Source organism: Centropristis striata, chromosome 22, assembly GCF_030273125.1.
Source record: "Centropristis striata isolate RG_2023a ecotype Rhode Island chromosome 22, C.striata_1.0, whole genome shotgun sequence".
Lineage (NCBI taxonomy): Eukaryota > Metazoa > Chordata > Actinopteri > Perciformes > Serranidae > Centropristis > Centropristis striata.
In genome coordinates, this window is record NC_081538.1 from 8,943,194 (window position 1) to 8,958,692 (window position 15,499).

General features: G+C 40.2%; 1 protein-coding gene across 1 annotated transcript in view; it reads right to left on the minus strand.

Annotated features, from left to right (window-relative positions):
* The window catches only part of pdzrn4 (PDZ domain containing ring finger 4), a 41,042-nt gene that overhangs the window by 16,100 nt on the left and 9,443 nt on the right, over window positions 1–15,499 (minus strand). Inside the window, exons 2-3 of the mRNA XM_059326120.1 lie at window positions 1,829–2,100; window positions 266–368 (exon numbers count right to left, since the gene is read on the minus strand). Coding sequence (XP_059182103.1) covers window positions 266–368; window positions 1,829–2,100 — 375 coding nt within the window. The remainder of the gene's footprint in view (window positions 1–265; window positions 369–1,828; window positions 2,101–15,499) is intronic.

Consider the following 15,499-nt stretch of genomic DNA (forward strand, 5'->3'; position numbering starts at 1 on the left):
GACAGAGGTATACAACCTCAAGGCGGTAATTCTAGTTTACTATCTTTTGGGCCCTTAATTCGTCATTGGAAAGCCAACGGTTGAGAGATTAAAGGAAAAGAGGGGAGATTCATCCTCTGTGGACCATGATCATTTATACCAATCAAGTTATCTTGTTCTGGACCAAAGTTGTGGACAGATTTAAAGGCAAAAACATGTTGTACCCCCTTGAAAAGTATTAGTACTTTAAAGCACACTCAGACAGCAGAAAGATGCAGAACTGTACCTCATACTCATACTCCTCAGTCCTTTCCACCTCTGCTGGGATATTGGACAGGTACTCTGGACATTCATAAAACTCATGCTCCATCGTGTGGATGGAATGACAACTAGAGAGGAAAGAGATAAATAAATGTTAAAGATCAGTAATGTATGTTCCCATATCCATGTGTCTTTCTGGGACCAGATTCACAAAGCAATCTTAAGAAAAAAATGCTTCTTAAGTGCGACTTTTTCTTAACTTTGCTCTTACGACAAAATTTAAGAAGATTTGGCATTCATGAAGAAATTCTTGTCTTTGACTTTAGGTTTCCTTGAGAACAAATGAGATTCTTGAAAACAAAGTTCTTTGACTTCTTCTCATATTTCTTCACAACTTTAAGAGAAGCCCTCACCAGTCTTAAAACAGCTACAGTGAAAAGGTAAGGCTTGTTTTGTATGTATTTGTACACATTTATATGACATTTATTTGATTTCTTTAATATTTATTTTAGCCCTAGACAATGTGTTAACAAATTTTGTTCATTGGAGTTGGTCAGGGGAGTTTTTTTGTGAATGTATTACAAAAGGTTATTCTGGCAGTTTTCTGGTTATTATGTTATTCTAGTTATTCTGGCCTATTCCTAGATTACACTACAATGTACTTGAATGTGAACTTGTAATGTATTTGATACTACTTAATTAATTATCTATACATCTTAAGTTAAAAATCTAAGAACATCCTAAGTTAGAAAACTAAAAAGTTCCTAAAACATACGACAATTCTTAAGAAAAAAATGATGAATATCATTTAAGAACATTCTTAGGAACATCTTAAGTTTTATCTTAAGACCATTTTTGTGAATCTGGCCCCTGGTTCTTTTCAGTCATTTGATAAGTCAATAATGTATTTAAATGACCTTGAGTGTGAGAATGTTAAATTAGGTGCATGTTTTCAACAGCTTCTTTTAGAAAATCAAACAAAAAACATCCAGATCTGTATCATTATCTCATTTTGCAACAAAACTCTGAACAAGCAATGTAAACATCAACCAGTCGCCCCATAAAAGCCATGACCCCTGTAAACTGTCACCATGATAACTGCTTCTTCATAATGATTGACCCAGACTGGCAGATTTGTAGTTTTATAGGACAAATTGATTTCATCTACTGCACAGCAAAACCCTATAAATAGCCACAGAATGGACGTAGTGCCAGAATGCCCGCTCCATCAGCCCATTGGCTTTTAATCGTCCAGCAAAAGCTCCCATTAAAGAAAATGGATGTAGCACACAGAAGCAATTATTGCATGCGGGTTTGGCTCCGCATAATGATATCACAGGGACAAAGTACTTAGCTATGCTGGGGTTTCCACACTATGATACAACTGCTTAATTACTACCATGAAATGAAAGAGAACGAAGAAGCCTTAGGGAAGCTTCGGCTTCATTTGGAATGGAATAAAAAATATTTCCGGTTAACAAAATATGGGGTAATTTCAACCTCTCTATGTCATTAATGTTCAGCTACTTTTCACTAGATGGAAAAATCCTTGCATTGCCTATAATCCGTAGAGCAAGTTTGCCCTCACCTGTCAGACAAAAGGAAGGGACAGATGTCAGGGACTGGTGGAGTCGCAGGCCGGAGCTTCGCCAGTGCCATGATGTGCTCGAAGGTGATGTCCGTTTGCGTGCAAACATCCACCACGCACACATCCTGTGGCGTGCCGCTGTAGTTGTGTGCAACAGCAGCCGTGGATCTGGTGGGGGTTCGCCGGAGAACCTGGACAACGATGGGGTCTCGCCTGATGGCCTCAGCCACTGCCTCCTCATGTTCGACCTTGGAGAAGTTGCGCCCATTCACCTGGAGGATGAGGAGACCAAATCATTAGGATACATTGTCCTGCAAACCATATTCTGTTCCAACATTAGAATCCCTTTTGGCAGTGACAAAAAATTACAATACTACCCCAAAAATGAAGAGTCTAGTCAGTGGAAAGTGTAAGGAGACCTTGCAGACTTGTTAAAGATCACAGTGCATTTTTTTTAAAAGCCCTCATTTATCCAAGGACGATCTGACAGACATGCATGTTCTTTTCAGCAGCAACCTGTTTCACATTCACACCTGGGAGCCTCACAGCCCTTTTACACATCCCCACATTTAGGTGCTGAATAGCTTCCAGTAAAGCAGCTACAAGTTAAGTGCTTTTATAAAGGGCACTTTGGCAGTAATTCCTGACGGAGGGAGCATATTGCATATTCTCCCTAGTTTTTTCCTAAACGGTATACTTTCCCAGTAGTTCAGACATTTTACCTCCTGACCAGGTGCTCACAAATGTGCTTCTGTAACCTTTAGTCTGCAGCCAGATTTACAGAGACTGTACAATGCACTAGACTGCAGCATTTGCTTAAAAACTCACTCTAATTTTCTTTTTTAAATCTCATTCTGTTTTGCACCAGCATTCTTCTTCAATCAATCTAACTCAAATGCATTATTTACATTGCATTACTACCATTAAGCCCATTAGACTGGTAGAACAGTAATAATACTGATTTAAGCAAATGAGCAGCAAAGTGGGGAGGAGTGGGTAGACATTGCTCCATTGGGAACGTCGGTTTTAGCAAGCATCGCCTACTTAATTTGCGAGATCAGAAAAGGCTGAGCCACAAGGGAATCAGTAGAGGAAAGACGTCACACTGACAGCTGTCAGTGGGAAAGCACTGCACGCACCTTTGCATTTAAGTGTAACCAAATTAGTTTAACCTCTGTGTGTCAAGTCTGTGAAGTTAATTTTCAACCCGTCACATCCTGAAATTGATTGTTTGCATTGATTTTGGATTTCTGAAAGTGTCAGAGTCATTGTCAAGGGCTTACAATGTCGAAGCATATGTTTAATGTCAGCATCATTACTGGGAAAACAAATTAGAAGTAATATGTCATATATTTTAGCTTACTGGAAAAGCCTGGTGGTAGCAAATTGGACGTCATGCTGACGGCTGTACGGGTTGTTGATTTTTTTTATATTGGCATGCAACATTTTGAAATGGTCGCCGTTTTAAACAGTCACTGTTTTAAACAAATGGTTAATGCTGTGAAACAGAACTACTTGGTGAAGTTTAGAAAGCAAAATTACTTGACTAAGGTTAAGAAAAAGATCAGGGTTAGGGTTAAAATAATTACTTCGGAATGTAACTGCGTCCAGTTGTAACTTACATGACGTAGAACCTGATGTATCTACTTACAGAAGTTAATATACCTGTTAACTTAAAATAACAACTTTGACTTTTGGTTTCACAGGGGACACAGAAACCAGTTTCCTGGCTCTTCAATTTGTTTGACCCATCCCTCTGTCTTTATAGTGGTTCGCCTCATTTCTTTCTTTTCTCATTCCCTCCACAGACATCAAGGTGGTACTAAGCTTTCATTGGTGTAACTACCAACAGTGAATGAAAACAGCCTGCCATATAGGCCTCCTGGAATTTGCATGCATGTAACAAACATACCAAGATCAAAAGGCTTTAGGGGCCCTTCAGTGCACATCCTACCGCCATCTGCAGCTTTAATAGTAATTAACTTATGGCTGCATCCAACCTGCGCCCTTTGTGATTTCACCACATAAAAGTTCTCCTCCACACACATTAGCTCGGTTTTATCGTCCTGTTTGAACCGATGTCCATCCCAGAAAAAGTACAGACAAAGTTCCACAACATTTTTGAGTTGTAATGAGGTCCAGATGGACACATTAATCTCCAATCAGAGGGAATGCTCTGGGAAGCAGGAAGTGAATGTGCGGCTACACCTGCCCATGTGTTTACCTGCTGTTGTTCCTCTATTCAATCTGCCTGTTGATGAGCTAACTGGGGGCTGATTAATAGCCAGCAGATGTGACAAAGACCGGGGATAATGGCTCAGAACGTGCAGGTTTTATGTGTCTGTGTATGTGTTTGTGCGCAGCACACATTTTGTACATCATATACACTGAATTTACAAAGCATTAGGGATAATTACACCACAAATGAGGAGATAAAGAGGAGCAGAAACGTTTTAAAGCTTTGAGTCAATTGAGATGTAGTTTGGGCAAAATGGTGGCATCAAAATCCTTCCCATATTATTATATTTTTTTTAATGTCCATATACAATACACTTTAAACTGTCATGACTGTATATGTTTTAGTTGCATTGGCCATTCTAGTTTCAATTTTAGCACACACTTTCTGCAATAAACCTTTAGTGCGTGGTTATCCTTAATCAAACGTTTCCATATGCTTCATTGAAAAAAACTCATTTTCTGTTCTGTGCATAATCTTTGCGGTTTTATATTGTTACTATATTATTGTTTACTCTTGCAAAGACTGTTTCCCCACAGGGATTGTAGTTTAATTTAGTCAAAGTATGGGATTTTCTTCTTTATTTGTATGTGTGTGTGTGACGCGTCAAGCAGGCATGGAAGCTATATGTGCAAGTCTGACATCTGTACTGAGACGTGGAGGTGTGCCGATTACATCAATATCAAACAGTAATTCCATTTTGATGACAAGTTCCCTTTCTCATTACTCAACTGCACTCCTGTGACCAAGCTAACGGAGAGACAATATCACCTCATTACGTCATCGGATATAACCCATGAAAGCTCCACGAGACCACTAAAAATAGTAGAGTTCACTGTAGTCCATAGGGACGGCTGTAATGAACCCACAATCTAGCGCAGCCTTCATATACCTCTCAAGTTAAAGGTTACCATTGCCAATAAAAAATGGTTCCCAGTAGCCCTAAACCAAAGCTTCTTGTCTGTCCAAGCCCTCTTCCTTTAAAGGTCGAGGTTCAAAGTGGTGTGTTACGATTTGGGAGGGCAAAACACTGTATCTTATGTGTGTGTGTCATCATCGATCTACAGCCTTTACTGAAAATGTCATTTGCTTGTTATGGGTCCACTTTGTGCTGTTGGTTTGTGATAAATCCTTGAGATACTTAAGCCCTTATTTTGTCTTTTATATTTATCTAATCTGGTCTGAAAAGACAGAAACTGCAGGCTTCTAACCCCTTTCAACACTGTTTGGCAAGCAAGCCTTCATTTAATAAATGAAAAAGAAGTATTTCATACAATGTCTCAAGGGCACAGGGCAAAGGCAGTATCTGCAAAGAAAATAAATTACTGCTGTAATTGCTCTGCTAACTTAAACTAGCTAGTTAGTGTTTAGCAGGACTAGTCAGAACTAGTCATTCTGATTTCCATTTGTAGTCCAAGTAGTAATGACCAATCATATCAAAATCAACTCCAATCAACCACATTTAAGCAGGCTTTGGTTGCATGCAAGTTAACTGTCTCTGTGTGGACAAGAGGCAGAACGTTGGATGTAAATAGAGAACTGGATTCAGAATTTAAGACAGAGCCCTGTTCATTGCTATGAAAGGTGCTCAGTGGCGCATATTATATGGCTTCTATGGCTCTTCTGCATCTCTGTGGCCCATAGAGGAAGCATACTAGATTATCTCACTGGCTGAACCTGCTACTTCTACTTCTGGTCCAGACTAAATCAATCAAATTCTGATAGTAAAAAAAATCATTTTGTGAGGGTAAAATGTATCTGACAGTTTATGGACATTGCTTTCCTGACCTGGAATTTGTACAACCACCACTGACGTTATAATGAGCTTCAAATCGTTCTTACCGGGGGCTAAGGTGGAACACATTGGTCCAAAAGCTTGGAACTCATTGGCTGCTATATTGCAATGTTTTAGCGTTCATTAGCTTGTTTTTAATTTATCTGTGTACATATGCAGAAAAACAGTTCAGTTGTAGATGTGGATTCTCAACTCCAACTCCACACAAGATTTTGGCTCAGATATCTGTTATCCAGTATGCACATATTTGCTGGCTACACCAGAAATATAGGTTATTGCCTCCAGAGGCTAAATCGTAGTCAGATGGTCGATAGTGAGATTAGCTACTTCCTAAATTATGTGGTAAAACAAACTCAAGTACTATGTTCGATTCATCAAAATTACTTGGTAAGTCATTTTAATTAGGTAAATCCATGTTAACTGACTTCATATAGCTTTTGTGCATAGCTGTCTGGTGTGAAGACAGATGTTTTAGCTTTGTAGTTACTGCAAGTGTTTACTACATGCTATTTCTCGATTCTCTGGGCTAAGTTTTATACATGATAAAACTAATGTTGAAACCTCTGACTCAGTTGGATGAAATAGTTACATTTTGGCTCTGTAAGGCAGAATAATGTGGCAGACAAGCCTAATTCACAGCACTGTCTCCTCTCTCTTGTGCCCTGAAAAGTCAAGTGCCTATTCTTTGATATTTCACTTCTTGACATCACTCTACAAAGACTTTTAAGGTCATGCCAATAGCGAATGGCGAGTCTCAGCTACCAGCTATTAATGTAACATTTTGCTGCCTGTGATGCGCCAATTACACACATCATTGGCTATACGGGGTTACTAGCGGACCGTGGTGTGGAAATGGCTGCTACATGTGTTGAGACAGGGTTGAAAGTAGCACAGTGAAAGCCAATCAGTGCCGGGCCTGAGGCTTTCAATATGCTCGGAACAGGGCTCATGTCAACCTTTAAATGTGTCACCGGGTTGAATCAGTGGGCCACTAAGATGGCTAAATGTTGTTTCCACTTTTGAATACAAACAGGAGCGATAAGGAAAGCCCAGAGCTAAGAGTTTATTCCTATGTGTGTTTGTGTGTTCATGAGAATGGGTGTGTTTGCAGCACAGAGATAAGAGCGTGATGGAAACCACTCAACCTCACAGCTCAATCTGACAGATATGGTGTCATTGTGAGCAAATGGAAGCAGACACACACACATACAGACATACACAGAGTTTAAACATTAAATCAGCTCCCCACAGACTTAAAACGGCTCTACAATGCGCTTGTTTGCATTAGCCACGTTTGACTGAATAATGGCAGTATCTCAGACTGACTACGCTTACAATGGACCACGAAACAATAAGCTGCCGAGAGACCCCCTGCCTATTCAACACGACGACCTTGTCTGCCTCCGAGGAGACACAGCGCTCAACACCAGCACCAGCTTTCTTCCATAATCCCCATGATCAGGATTTTTGTGAACTTCGGCTCAATACACATAAGATTGTTTTTACATTGAAATTGGCGTATTGTGATGGGTGAGGAAGCGCAGGTGGCTTGCTCCAATAATCTGTCAGATCTCATTTCTCTCCCTCCTTCAGTCTGTATTGAGATGATTCAGGAGGCCGCTCTCCTGTGACGAGGGCTTACTGTCATAAATGTCTCATTTCAATAATAAAAGTCTCTGACATGCAATATCACCCATCGCAGCGGAGCCACAGAAGATGATGGTTTCATAAATTTGAGTGGCAGGCTGTGCAACTGGTGGGCCATGCTCGGTCAGCTGGATCACATTGACCCTTGCCGTGACGGGATGAGAATACCACGACGCTGTTGGTGCATCATTGACAAGCACCCAGGGCTAGCAGGCTAGCAAAACAGAAGGGACAAGGTTGAATTAAACCTTTTTCTCTGGCTTTGTTTTCATACTGTGTCCTTCCAAAAACTCTCTATTGTACTGTCATATAAAGTTCTACAATATATATAAATACTGCAAGTAGCTAATTAAGAATTTAAATGCAAATGAAGGCAGGTAGATTTGTTAGCAAGCTGTCCGATAAGTAGCTCCCTAAGCAGTTAGCTTCAATCAGTAGCTAATCCAGGGGGCTAACTTCTCTACTTTTTGGGCTAGCTTCAGTAATTTTGGTTGGAGTCAGTGACAGTCAGTTATTATTATTTTTTGCTCTGAGTTTTTTGTTTCCCTACTCGTCAATAAAGGTGGCAACGGTTACAGGTGACAAAATCCGAGATTTATAACATGTAGAATGTTTAATTGAAGCGTTACTGATGTAAAAGAGCTGCTTGGTCACTGTCATGAACATTTTGTTCACTACGACATTGCATTATGGGATCATCATGCCAGCATAGTGTCCAGTGTAAAGCAATCGTATGCATTTCTACTATTGGTTTTGGTTTCAGATCATTGGCTATAGAACTTCTGTTTCTTAAGGTTTTGGAAGATCACGTCTACTTTCACATTAGTGAAGTTCAGTTTCCTTTTGACTTTTAGATAGTACTCGGAAGTCATAAAGTAAGAGAACCCAGACTGATATTACCCCTCCCTGACTGTACAATTACAGCACCTGCCATTTCAAAGGAACTAGAGAATCCCATGGCTTTGTGTAAAATGTGGGTGAGAGTGGCTAAAATGTATAATTCACTACAATTACAGCCAATTACATGCTGAGTGTGAAGACTCTGTGGGGTAAATGACTGCTGTTATGCTGTTATATGATTTCAATCTATATTTAGCCAGGAGAGACGAACAGTAAAGTACAACAAGAGTTATCAGTACCTCATTGCATACACCTAGACTTGAGGCAAAATGCAGAATTTTAACCCTAGGTAACTCTTCTAATTGTGCTATTTTCTTCAGATTTTAACATTTTAACTTGAGGAATAGAAAAGGCCTGACTCAACTTAAAAGTGCAAGAGGAGTTCGTGAGATTTCACCTCTGTTTTGCATTTTCAGCCCGGCTTGTTGGTCTTTTCCAATCAGAAACTGTTCACTATGCATTGTAACGCTTTGCTGTTTTACATTTCTGCATCGCGCCAATTAATCAAAGTGACAAGGTATTTAATGAGAGGCAATTAGAGTGTTAACCAAAATGCAAATCAGATGGAGAGAGAGTGCAGGAAGGCTGTGCGAGAGTGTGTGTTTGTGTTGGTGGTTGTATTGGTGGCTTGGGATGTGTGTGTGTGTGATAAGCTATGGCAACGGGTTCAAGGAGATTTCTCTCGCTGCTCTTATTAGAACCCTTGTTCAGCGAATAGCTCTCGCCTGTGTTTATGTGCTCATCTGCACCCATGATTGCATCTCTGTCCCCGCCTGCCAGTGTCTCTACAAGTTGTAATGAATGTCCTTCACAGTTTTTCACAGACATGGGCTCCTGCACAACAGGCAAAAACAACCAATTAGTTCTGCATGGAGAACGAATGCATGACAACATGAAACGTGGATTAAATTGCGGCTGTCGGGACGGATGTTAAGTAGCCGCTCAGGTCAATCCCTTGTACATCACACAGTATCTGTGCACGCTAGATTACATTGTGTTTTCACTCTGAATCGCTCTTCACAGTGCTGGCTTGTTTTAGCTTTTAGATCTTCGCTTCAGAGGGAGCGTTAAAAGTTAAAAAAAAATGTATGAACTTCCAGCAGAAGAGTGGCGTGCTTCAAATGGCTTTTCACAGTCTGGCAGCTACAGCGGAGGCTAGTGCTGCCCACATGTCCCTGTTCAATAATATCCGCTAAGAGTAACAGGCTGGTGGACTGTCCTTCAACTGGTTATCCTGCAGTCAAGCCCCTCATCATGAAGCATTGGCACTGCTGAAGTGTCCTTCAGCAAGATCGACTTTGCTGCTCTGCAGCTGATCATGCTGCTACTTTCCAATGGAGCGCTAAAACAAAAGATCCTACATTTCCCAGAATCACTTCAGACAATCTTCACCATAGCCAGACTTGATTTTTGCAATATTTATCAACGTCACAATGATGCACTTTTGGAATAGTAGTGCTTTTTCACCTTATTTTACATCTGCATGATTTTAAAATTAGTCATGAATGGAATTTCCTGTAGTGTAATCGAGAATAAAATGAGTTTCTAATTAAAATGTTTGTATTATTTTACAGCGTTGACCAGGCACAGCTCCAAAGGTGTTCCTTATTGTCTCTCTACTCTCGGAGTACCATTTGACTCCCTGCTGTTGTGAGAGAATGCATCCATTTTTGTTTTCAGCATTGATTAAAAGATGCAACAATGAATGTCTTTACTGCATGTATACACTTCTCACTTTTTTAAAAGTGACTGGAACAGATTTCTTAAATTTGATTTTACTAGTTCTTTTATTCTCATATCTGTGGTGTGCTTTTCTTTGTCTTGCCGTCAAGGGTTTATTTCTCCTTTTGTCTGTCATTGTCACTGTAAGTCAGCCCATTTCATTTAGATTCAGCGGGTAAAAACAATAGTTTTTAGTGCCAAAGCACACTAAAAACAGACAGTACATCACTTTGTTTCCACCTATGTGTTTTATATGCGTCTCAAGGGTTTTCTCCTCTCCAGCTCTTTACATGTCTATCTCTCCCCGCCCCAGCGCCACAACACCAGCAGTAGAAACACACGCAGACATCACACACTGTTGACTTGTGACTGTCATTCCAAGCAGCCATTTCTGATGTAAGTGGGGGGAAATCAAAGGTTATCATCTGTCAGTGAACGCATTAAGAACCATCTCATTTCCTGCTCTTTGTACCACTTCCACATGCAAGGCGGGCTTCCTTTCAATTAGGCTTCATGAATACAGATACTTCCCACTGGTAGAACCTTGGAATGAAACAGGATTCGTCTTGTATTCTGCTTTTTGGAATTACAATATGAGGATTTTTCTTTTATTTCTAAGGAGAAAACACCTCACTGAGGTAACGAGAAGTCCAATTAAACATTTGTATACGGCAGAAGTCAAGAGGTTTGCGTCACACTGCCTGGTTTAATCTACAATCTTATTCAAAATCTACTGTAGCCTGGCAGTTTTCCTCATAAAATGACAAATGCCTTGTGCCTGGTGGGCTCATACATCATGGCAGCTCCAATGTGTCCATGTTTAACTAATAGGCTCTGTGTCCTCAAGCAGCCACGGATGGCACGGGTTATGACAAACTGCATCAACAAGACATTCATTACCCTCAAACATCCTAGCAACCAAATCACAATTACCCCGATCCACGAGTGATCATCCAGCCCCGCTGCCACACTCTTATTCCTCGCACACCATGTCGGCAATGCATAAATTAGCCTTCTTTTGTCACATTGGGGGGTTGGCGGGTTTGAGAATTAGCTCCGTTTGTTTTGCCTGTGATGAGACAGGCTGCGCTGATGGCAGATGACTGCAAAAACTTCTTTAGTGACAAATCAATAGACACTTTCATTTTCACTCTGCATGCATCTGTACATGTTAATGTGTTTGTGTGTCTGGGGATGTTTTTGTGTGTACGTTTTACGCATGTATGACTGTATATGTGTGTGTATGTGCACCCATGCACATAGTTGTCTTGACTGACTAATGTACTTGGCCTGCGATGTGCCAGGACTCTATTGTTGCACTGTGTCCTCCCCACAGTCATTAGATCGCCATTAATCTCTCATCTGCCATTAAAACAACAGCCAGTGAGCTGGGCTCAACAATACAGTGGCCCTTCCTCCAGTCCCACGACACATACTAGCAATGAGTTTGAATTAGGCTCTCGGGGGTCACCGATTAGACCCTCATAATTCATCCAGACGGCTGAGTTCACAAAGAGGTTATGTGGCTTCTCCTCTATATGGGAAAGCTCAACATACATTCTCCATCCAAGCACTCCATCCATTCTTCTACGGTATTTAGCTTTATTTAAAGGTATAATATGTAACTTTTCTGGATTAAAATGACTTAAAACGACAAGACCTATCTATGTTAACGTGGTAACTTTATCCCAAATGTTTCCAACAGCTTCCAACAGAAATATGTAATTTTCATCAAGGTACCGGTCCATTTCCATACATTTGCATTTACATTTACATTTAGTCATTTAGCAGACGCTTTTATCCAAAACGACTTACAGGGAGGAAGAATAAAAGCAAACAATCAAGGTATAGTGCAGTAAGAGCTATTAGTGCATCAATAAGTGCTAGCGACAATTCTTTAAGGAGTAGAATTATCGTGTGGTGCTAGGATGTGTGGTCACCTGTCAGCTGTCGTAAATAGCCTTTTAATCTGATTTTAAGCCACATTTTTTTACAATACACTTTTAAGATCTTTGTGATCTTTAACTATATGTTTCAACTGGATGAAAGATTTTCGTCATCTGACATCAGGAGAGAAACAATCAGAGCAAAGATTAGCATTAGCATTGAACAGCATTGGTGAAACAAAGATTTTCAACCTGAAACTACTTTATGTAGTTTTTTTTTTGTGATCATTTTTGTGTTTTGGAGAGGAGGAGATCTCTGTGGATAATTCGGCTGCTGGTAAAAAAAACACAAAAAACCCTGAATGCTGAATACTGATGGAATTGTACCTGGAAGAAGCTGACTGCAATAATGGCAATGGTGGTGAAGACAACAACTCCACAGACAGGGTAGAGAAAGTACAGGGAGATGGACATTTAATACACTATTTAATAGAAAGGAATGAGCCATCTGTGATGTATGATTATTATCTTTAGAGGTAGACTTGTTAGCAAATGCTATAGCAATTAATCAGAAATCAATACAAAGTTTTTGGTAAAGAAAGAAGTGTTTGATTGTTTTGTTTTTTTCAGCTTTAGCCCGGAAGTTGAAGCTGACTTAGATGTGTCAGTGGCTCTTAATAGACCCAATTCAGTTCCTGCTGCCCTTGTTTTCACAGTCTGGGTCTAAGCAACAGCAGTGTTTTGGGTAAAGCGTACAGAAACACTAGCTGGGGTTTAACGGTGTCAGGAAAGTGACACCACAGGCAAACACCAGTGAAGAGACACACAGAGACACAACTGAGACTGAATGGATGCCAACTGAATACATCAGAATATTCAGCATTTTGTAGACTCATAATAAAAACATTACTAAGTTCCTAAACTTCTTTTTTTTTTAATCTTTTGAATTAAGACAAGGAAGAAAGAGTTATTGAACTCTGGGCTCCTTTAGTAATGTGTTTCCACACCATAAATCAGTGGCATAATGTTAATCTTAAATTTAAAACTGATTAATCCAGAAAAGGGGGCATGATTATTGAACAAAGTACTGCTATGAATCTTTGTTATTCACATTAGCACAGACTGGTTCAAGGCAAAAAAAAATGCAGGGGCATAATTAGCAAAACATGCTAAAGCTTGGAGAGTGAAAACATTTTACTGGGAAGCAGGAAGATAAAAGATTCATGTGCTGCTTTTTGCATAAAATTAAGTATTTTTTTTAAGAAGCCTGGAGTGTGAACTTCCATTTTTTCCCTTCCTCCCACTAAACCTTTGCCTTTTTCATTTTAAAGTGATGCATGTTTATGCTCACTGGAAGCACCTAACCCATTAGCATTATTCATAACACGAAGCTTCCCCAGTCCGCCCCTTTGGTGGAGAAGAAAAACGACCTCACACTCCACTAACTGTGAGCGGGCGAGAAGAGCCCTTCCTGCGATGAAAAATACCTTCATCCCAGAGCACGGTTGGTTAGTTAAGTGAGAGACACACTGCGGTGCAATTTAGCCCTCATTCGACCCGCCTTAATCAAGACTTAGACTGTATTCACAGTCTGAGCCAGGTGAGTGTAAGTCTACTATATAACTGAGTGAATGGCTAATCACATCCACCACCAGCATATTATCAGTGGGATGATGATTAGTGACTGAGTTTGTGTAATTTTCAGACTGTATCACAGATTTGCTCCCTTAATCAATCCACTGTGTCTAAGAAATGGGTCACAGGCCTCAATTGTGTGAGTCTCCACGTAACAAGGCTGTGGAGCATGTTGTAATGATGAACATATGCAATTGGGACTTGATTTTTTACCTTCTTGTGGCCCACATCTGATCTTTTTAAAAGGGAAATATTCAAAAACAACCAGATAAGAATGTCCACATTGGAAAGTTCTTTAACATCCTGTGTTGTGTTCATTGACAAGGGTTTTTTGAGTCCTCCCCCAAGAAACATCACAATATTGTTGTTACGACTCAAATTTACGTTATTGTTAAGTTGAGCCTTCCATTGCCCATCGTAATTATGATGATAATGACTGGTGTTCGTGTTCTTTAACCCTAACCTTAGTGAAGTCGTTGTATGACCAAAAGTTCACAGTTTCCTGCAAACACCAAAGTTTATTTTAAAAAGCCACCAAGCATGTAAGTATCAGAAAGAACGCCCACACCGAAACAAAGAGGTTACGTGTCGTCGGTATCATGCGCTGAGGACTGCGAGAAAGCGTCCATATCTGTCAGGTTGGAACGAGTAAATTAAATAAATCTGCATTCTAACATGGGGGTCTATAAGGATTTACTCCATTTTGGCACTCTGCGTTGGCTTCATTTTACATTCAAAGACAAAGTTCCTTTGCAGCATGTATTTCTCATTCCTATCAGCTGGGCAAAAAGAATGAACACAGTGTTGGATTGTTCTCTAAGGTTTCTTTTGACCGAAACACATATCTCTTGATGATTCCAGCTTGAACAATTCTAGACATAAAGTGATTGTTTTTGACTTGTTGTTGCTCTGTGCTTTAGGGGAAACACTCAAACTACAGAAAGATTGATGTTGGAATACAGCAGAAGATATCCCTTGACCAAAGTTTGTAACATTTTCTCAACCAACAAAGAAACAGGACACTAATTTGCACCAGTTTATATGAGTTACGGGCTGTGATGTCCATTGTTACAGCTACAATTCATGCATCTCCCACAGCAAACAAGATTCAGTGTAACTGAAATACAGAAGATTCATCTCATACATTGTCTCCAATCAACAACAACAACAACAACAACAAAGAGCCGTCCACAGTACTTCGGTCACTGTCCATCCTGAGGGCATTTCCCATATCAACACCAGGCTTATGGTTACACCCCATGCTAAATGTAATCATCCCCCCTACTATGCAGATGGTTTAGTGTTATTCTATCTGTAACTGAACTCGTTGCCAGGCTCTGAGTGGGCCTAATGACTGCTAAACCCAAGTTGGTTAAGTGGGAATTCAACACCAGCGCGCTGCTGTAACTTAATCTCCCTTTAGACCACCTGGACCCAGGATCCAGCCTCTGGGTCCAGAACACCCTTGGCAGTGGCAGTGCAACAGTGCATGTTAGCTAAATGCTTAAATATGCAATTCAAGCATTTAGCTAACAGCCTTATCAAAAGACATAGTGTCTGTAGAATTATTAGCTTTGACAACATGCTGTAGAGCAGATGTCATGGTGGCTGTCAGACAAAACATCAACGGCAACATTACAAGCTGTAAATGTTCACTGTTCTTTGAAAACTGCGGTAACAAATACCCTAGTCTCCCCCAAATGATTATGCATGATGGAGAAATTCTTGGCAAAGAGAAAAAAGAGCAGAGTTTTCTTTTTATAGTTTAACTGACACTTGGTCTCTGATGAGAATTGCACCTTCGCTGCCAAAGAACTCATCCAAAGATCTGACTAGGAGAAATATGCTAA